The sequence below is a fragment of the Drosophila eugracilis genome, unplaced genomic scaffold (genome assembly GCF_018153835.1).
Source record: "Drosophila eugracilis isolate 14026-0451.02 unplaced genomic scaffold, ASM1815383v1 contig_124, whole genome shotgun sequence".
Lineage (NCBI taxonomy): Eukaryota > Metazoa > Arthropoda > Insecta > Diptera > Drosophilidae > Drosophila > Drosophila eugracilis.
Genome location: NW_024572029.1, coordinates 1,424,124 through 1,430,761, shown reverse-complemented (window position 1 = coordinate 1,430,761; position 6,638 = coordinate 1,424,124). Strand labels below are relative to the sequence as shown.

Sequence of the window (6,638 nt, the reverse complement as noted above, 5' to 3'; positions counted from 1 at the left end):
AGTTTTTGCCCTGGCAAAACTTGACAAAAAAATAAAATGCGCCGAGATGTTGTAAGTGGCGTGGCGGCACGTCTACAAAGATTGCTCGACCAGGGAGATACCTTGGAATCACGTAGCAGGAGAAAGTAAGTAGCTGTCATCAAGAGGATATTACATTTTCTTTGGGTTAGAATGGTGATTGCAGAGAGGTTTGTATTTAAACTTTAAAAGTAAATTTAAACCTTCGCTAGCCACAGTTTTGCTCTTAGCTTGTGGGATTTTTCTATTTTGAAAACCTCTAAATTTTCCTATGATACCACATAACGATTCATTTTAGCTTTCGAAATAACTAACTGAAAAGGACAGGGTCAGTCGGACAGAAAAAATAATAATCCGTGGATTTGAAATCAATACTCTCCCCTGCCATATGAAAAAGGTATCATGTCTAAAGAAAAAACCGCTAAAACTTCGGTTGGTGGTGGCTGGACGGGGTTTTTCGATGGTCCATACATAGGCCGGGCCGGGCCGGGACGGGGACGGTCTGGTTGCCTTGGCAATATTGCAAGGACAAAGCTTCGTCTGCGTCTGCCTGTGGCAGACAGACCCCAACCACGCTCACACAGCCATCCACACCCATACTAAACCACCCAAAAATCAGAGGAAAACCCACCACCCACTCCTACTCTCCCACTCTGCGCGCTTTTGCACGCTTCATAAGCGCAACGAATGAATTTTAATTTGATTAAAGTGAAAAATTGAAAAATGCTCCTTTTGCCAAGCTCTCGTCTTGTGCGTGTTTCTGTTTCTGATTTTGGTTTTTCTTTTCTCGTCCTCTCCGGGACTCTATTAGAAAAAGAAAAAGGAACCCTGAATTCGCCACCCTGTGGAAAGATATTCAAGGGATTAGTTGGCCAATCAGTGGAGGCAGGCAACTGGGATTTTGTGGCCTGCTGCACAGCCTCATCATACTACAGCCGGGGCAGACCGACCAGGAGTAGTTGCCATGGTTAGAAATGCCAAAATGCCGATTGGCGACGGCGTTGCTTTGCCTTCACCATCTGAATGGCGGAGTAAGATATCGTCCTTGGAAAAGATGGAACGAAGCGAAGCGGTTGGCAACTTAGGCCGCATTAAACCTTTTCTCCCTAATATATTGTTGTTTTTGTATTACACAACGTTCCTCCCCCTTAACCGTCTCACCCACGAAAACGCTCAAAGACTTTCCCCATTTTTGTGCCTCTCCTAGGAGAGATGCTTAGCCGGGCTAAGAAGCATTTTTGCCCTGGCCATCGTCTGTTGGAATTACGCCGCTTGGATTTCAAGTGCCGCCACTTGCTGTTGCAGCAAATAAAAATACAAATACAAATACAAAAGTTGACACAGCAACAAAGTACAGTTGAAAAAATAACCTTAGAGTTTCATTTTGTAATCTAGAAATATTTCAGGTCTAAAATTGAGTTTAAACTAAGAAGATATTTTAATCTAAATAGACTTCCTCAAGTATATCCGTTAAAATTACCAAGTTAATGGTCAGTATTTGTAAAAATCTAGATATAGGATATATTTTCAAATACTTATAGATGTTTTAAAGGATGTTTGTAGGAGAAACTATATAAAAACAGTGTTTAAGTGAATCGAAAGAGGATTACCAAGTTTCTTAGAAAATATAAAAGTCTTTTGTATTATTTATAGAAATTGCTTTGTTTTTTGGTTTTTGGTTTATAAATAGATTTAATTGGTAGGCTTATTCCTGAATGTCAAGCCATAAAATTATAAAGAATGCCTATTTTTAATGTAAAGAATCCTTTATCCTTTTATCCTTTCAAAATTCCTTCAATAGTCTAGTCCTATATCCCAAAACCCTTAACTAAAGACCAAGAGCATTTTCAACTTTTGACATTAAAAGGCTTTTCCCCAATACGAATTGATTCTCTCCCCTCGAATATGCCCCAAGAATCGAAGAACGTTATCCAAAAATTTCTTTGGATTAAGTTTGCCCCTCGGCTGAAGACAAGCCCAGAGCCCAAAGCCCAACCCAGCCCAGCCCAGCCCAGCCCAACTGCTTGCGCTTCATAGTTGCAAATTGCCGGAGGCCATAGAGATGCCACTCCAGTAAAACAGAATTTTCCACTGAACCCTAAACGTGTTCTTTTCTGAGGAGGGGTTTGAGCTTTAGGGGTTTAGAGTTTATAAGTTGAATGTTGAACTAAGAGAGAAAGTGGGGATTGCGGTGCGGCCGAGTCCCCACTGATGCGCGACCCATTCACATGGGGCGCATTGTGAAGTGCAAAAAAGGCGTACTTTACAAGATTTTTATTACATATAAATGCGAAAAGTATTAAAAAAGTAAACTTTTTATAGACTTTTCATTTTGCTCTCAGCAGCATTTCCATCGTGAATTGTTGGTATGTTGCTGGGTAGCTCGGTTGCTGGATTGCTGGGCAAGGGTGGGGGCAAGGGATGAGGCTAAGTGCGGAACGAAAAAGAAGTTGTACGCTTTTTGTCTGGGCGTCATGATGCGTGTTAAGGGAATACACCCATGGCCACATCCACATGCCGCCACATACCAACACAACTAACTCCATGTGGCATAGGCCAAGCACACACAAGCATTTCGCCATGGAAATGCTTTCACTTGGCTACAAGGAGCACAAGGATAATATATATTGTATATATATAGAAATGCACTACACGAAGTCGGGAAGATCTGATTGAGTCTATGGTTGAGTTTAGAATATAATTTAATTATAAAATCTTTAAAAGTTAAATAGAAGAAGGTGTAGGTGGTTTTTAAATCAGACTTTAGCCGAGAAGTCTTAATATTTAGATCAGAATCTTCCCTGAAGTATGTATCATTTCTTACAGAAAGTTCAAGATTTCTAGCTAACAAAACCCTGCATACTTTTAGGCATAGTTTATTTTCTAGATATTCTAGTTCTATAAATATATACACTTACACACCACCAATCTTCTTACTTAACATAAACTGTTAATTATTCCAATCTAAAGCAGAAACTTATATCCCCAAGGATCTGACCCATTGCAGGTCAAAGCTGCTGCCAAGACAGCCGAATTTCAACCGCAAATCTGCGCGAGGTTTTCCCACCCAGCATCAACATCATCGTCTTGCCCATTCCTTTAGGTTTTTCCGCTTTTTCCACTTGGCTGTTGCCGTTCATGTTATTGCAAGGACTTGGATTTCTTTTTCCTTTTTTTTTCGGGATGGGGTTGTCGATGTGGAGTTGCTGGCGTTGTAACTGTTGTTCGAAATGTTTTTCCAGCGGCAGGGTTTTCTTCTTCGTTACTTCTTTTTTCTTCTCATTTTTGTTACCGCCGACTTTTCATATTTTCCTTAACAATTCGCTCGCCACCTCCGCACTTTTCCGCAACCGACAGCCGACAGCAACCACTTTTAAATTTTTTTTTATTACTATAACAAGACATAAGTAGGCATAATGGGGCCCTATAAAATATTTAAAAGGAAATTGGCATAGAAGTTTTCCAGCCGTTGGGGTAAGATTCTCATTTTGTTTGGGGGGCTTTCGGTTAAGGTTACACTTTTTACGGCTACGTTTCCGGGTTGCCTCAAGTACTTTCAGGCCCATTCAGTTAGGGTACTTCTCGAGGATCCCGAGGTGCTGGTATTTCCAAGGACCTGGAAACACGTGTCGAGCGATTAACGACGCCCCTTATTGGGCGCTATTTAAGGTTAATGCACTCTACACTCTACAAACTGAGATTTCCACAGCGGGAAAAGTGGATGCTAACTACACGGGAAGAAAGTGCTAAGCACATGTTGGTTTATTAAATATTTCATTCTTACTAAAAAGAGGGTTTTCCTTTTTTTTGACACTCTCAACCTGTTTGGGCCAATCTGTCCCGCCCGCTTCCCCTATATAAGCCCTAACTCCCCCATGTCAATCATTTTCACAAACGATTTGTCAGGCAATGCCTTGATGCAAATAAGCCAAGACATCACCGTCCATTATTTTCCCCCCTAACTTGGTGACATTTTCTTTCTTTCTTTGTTGGCCTGGGCCTGGGCCTGGGCCTGGATCATCGCGATTTTTTACAACTTTTCATTTTTGCGCTTGAGCTGGTTTAACTGCCGAAATTGGCGCCCAAAGCTAAACCGGATTAGGAGGATTCTGTATGCTGGCGGCAGGATTTTGGATTCTGACTACAGGAGCATATGTGTTGGCGCTCCAAAATCCGCTGTCGGGCTTTGGGCGGGGGGTAACTATTCAAATGAGAAGCTTGCACATCAAATGGCTTGGAAAATATGTCATCTCGTTGTTGGCTTTTATTGGCCTCCCCTCCAGCCTGATTGTTTCTTTTTCAGCACCCGCAGTCGTGAATATATAATGTCCCAGTCCAGATAGGCTCCAACTATGTAGCGGGGATTCTGCTCGGAATCATCGTAGCCGGTTCGTCCGTGGAGCAGGCGGATGTTGTTAAAGGTCAGGACGTCACCGGGTCGAGTCTTGAAGGCATGACTATCGGCGATTGCCAGGCGGACAAAACGGGCATAGGATTCGTACCATGGAAGGACCTCCTCCAGCGGCACATTGAAGTGACTGTCCCGTTGTGGTACACTGTGGTTAATCCGTGTATAGCGACCCTCGGCATCCAGGCTATGGGGGATTTGGGAGTTACTGGACACAGGTTTCCCTTAAAAAATCAGACTGGGACTTACCAAATGACTGGCGCCCTCCAAATATTATGGAACTCCCTGCCATCTTCACTCCCAATATCGTTCCAATCCACCACCACCCGACAGAGTCGCTCGAAATCCTCGGGATGATCACGTTTCAAGATATCAGCAATGTGGAAGCCATCCACCAGCATATTACTGCCACCCGGCGAGTCCGTTTGGACGACGCAGTGCAGGATATTGACACTCGGCTTGTACTCATAGTACGGCAGATCCGTGTGTAGTGGCAGTGGCAGGGATAGATAGGCAAAGTTCTGGGCACCAGGCTTAGCTTGGACCACAAACTCCTCGCCATAGGTGGTTCGCCTTATGAAACCCACACGCTCGGCCAGTCGTCGGACCACTCCCTCATCGAGAGGAGCACCACGTAGTAAGGCCACTCCATAAACAGCCAAAGCCTGAAGCCATTTCATCAGCACTGAATCCTGAGACATCACCTCGTCATAGCTGAAATGCTGGTAAACCTCTGGAAACTCCTTACCCGACCAGTGCTGGGTCGTGGGTCTATAGAACTCCCTTAGGTATTCTCTCTGTTTGGCATTCTCGAAACTTCGGTTCTTTAGCCACTCCAGGGTAAACCTGCTCTCGTGGTCATCGCTCCACTTTACCAATACCTCCTTGGATGCCTCATCTGTCCTCAAGCTGACTGGTCGTATCCGAGTATCAAAGTTATCCCAGTCTAGCTTACGCGACTTGGAGCTTCCATGGTAGCAATCTTCGCACTTACAATTATCCCTCAGCCAAACACCAGGGAAAGTCAGAGGTTTACTTTCTACATCCGGTTGAACTTCTATATTCGTTTCATTGACGATCTTGGCACTAATTTGTCGGCAAAATTGGACGGAATTCACGGTCTTCAGTTGACTCAGTGTCGTTCGACCCAGTAATCTCGGCACCCACATGGCGATTTGTATTTATTCTAGTTGGACGGCGTGAGTGTGGTGTGTCCACTGCTCGAGATTCAAATGCCGAATGAGAGATGCCGGAGAAAGCGAAATAATATAATCAGCAGCTAAATCGGGTCTTTGGACTTTGTCTACCAGCTCAGCATGGCAAGTGGTCATCAAAAAGATCAGGGGCGTAGGTGGTCGAAGATTGGTTTCAAGTCTCTTTAAGGTTACTTGAAAGTGGTTTTTAGAATCAATATATTAATATTTTTTATCTATATACACCTTGTATTTGAACCCCTTTAAAAAATGTTGGTGTCTGCCTCTGACTGAAGGCAGAGTGTTATCAGCGAACTAGTTCCCAGGCCAGAGCACATCTGCCGCAGTCTGCTTGTTAATAATAGCTTCTAAAAAGTAGACACCCCGGGGAATCAGACTGAGATAAGAGGTTTTATCAGTGTTAGGTAGAAGATAAAAGTTTCCAATTGAAGGAAATCCAACATAGACTGGTAACTAAAGCAGATAGTGTCACTTTCAAGTGAGGAAATTTTGAAAGCCAAGAAAGTACTTTAACTTAACTTTAGCCTTAGCAATAGGCCAATATCAATTATAATCATGTAAGTTCCCGGGGATATAGATTCATTATTGTTATATTACATTAATTATTATCAAATATATATAACATAGTCCACTACCTTCCATTTGACGACTTCATTTGCCCAGATTCTGACACAATTTGCCAACATTTCATCCACAGCCGACGTCAGCCCTTTATTCAATTTGCCTCAATCTCAATCTCAATTCAGCTAATTTAAAGTTGCAAGTCAATCTGAGACTCGGTTTCTGAATAGGTATATATATCTTTTTGCAGAGTGCTAAGTATCCCGCGGCTGAATTAGCATCTTGAAGATGAAATCTCCGAATGCCACCCGGACATCGATTTGTTTGACGTCATCGATTGGAAAGCCAGTTTTCCTACCTCCTCGCCTCCTCACACCCCTGCAGCAACTGTTTCTGGTCAATCAATCAATCAATCAATCAATCAATCAATCAATCAA

General features: G+C 43.0%; 1 protein-coding gene across 1 annotated transcript; it reads right to left on the bottom strand.

Moving 5' to 3' along the window:
• Window positions 1-3,386: 3,386 nt before the first annotated feature.
• On the bottom strand, window positions 3,387-5,653 carry LOC108103030 (gamma-butyrobetaine dioxygenase). The gene is made up of 2 exons (XM_017208356.2): window positions 4,676-5,653; window positions 3,387-4,613 (listed from the first exon to the last, which is right to left on the bottom strand). The coding sequence occupies exons 1-2, from the start codon at window positions 5,593-5,595 to the stop codon at window positions 4,283-4,285; spliced, it is 1,251 nt and encodes a 416-aa protein (XP_017063845.1). The 5' UTR covers window positions 5,596-5,653; the 3' UTR covers window positions 3,387-4,282.
• Between the last annotated feature and the right edge of the window lie 985 nt (window positions 5,654-6,638).

Bases quoted from the DNA above. Each gene is read 5' to 3' on its own strand.
- LOC108103030 (XM_017208356.2), bottom strand. From the start codon at position 5,595: ATGTGGGTGCCGAGATTACTGGGTCGAACGACACTGAGTCAACTGAAG. The intron at 4,614-4,675 runs GTAAGTCCCAGT...AATCCCCCATAG, and splicing joins TGGAGGGCGCCAGTCATTTG to CCTGGATGCCGAGGGTCGCT.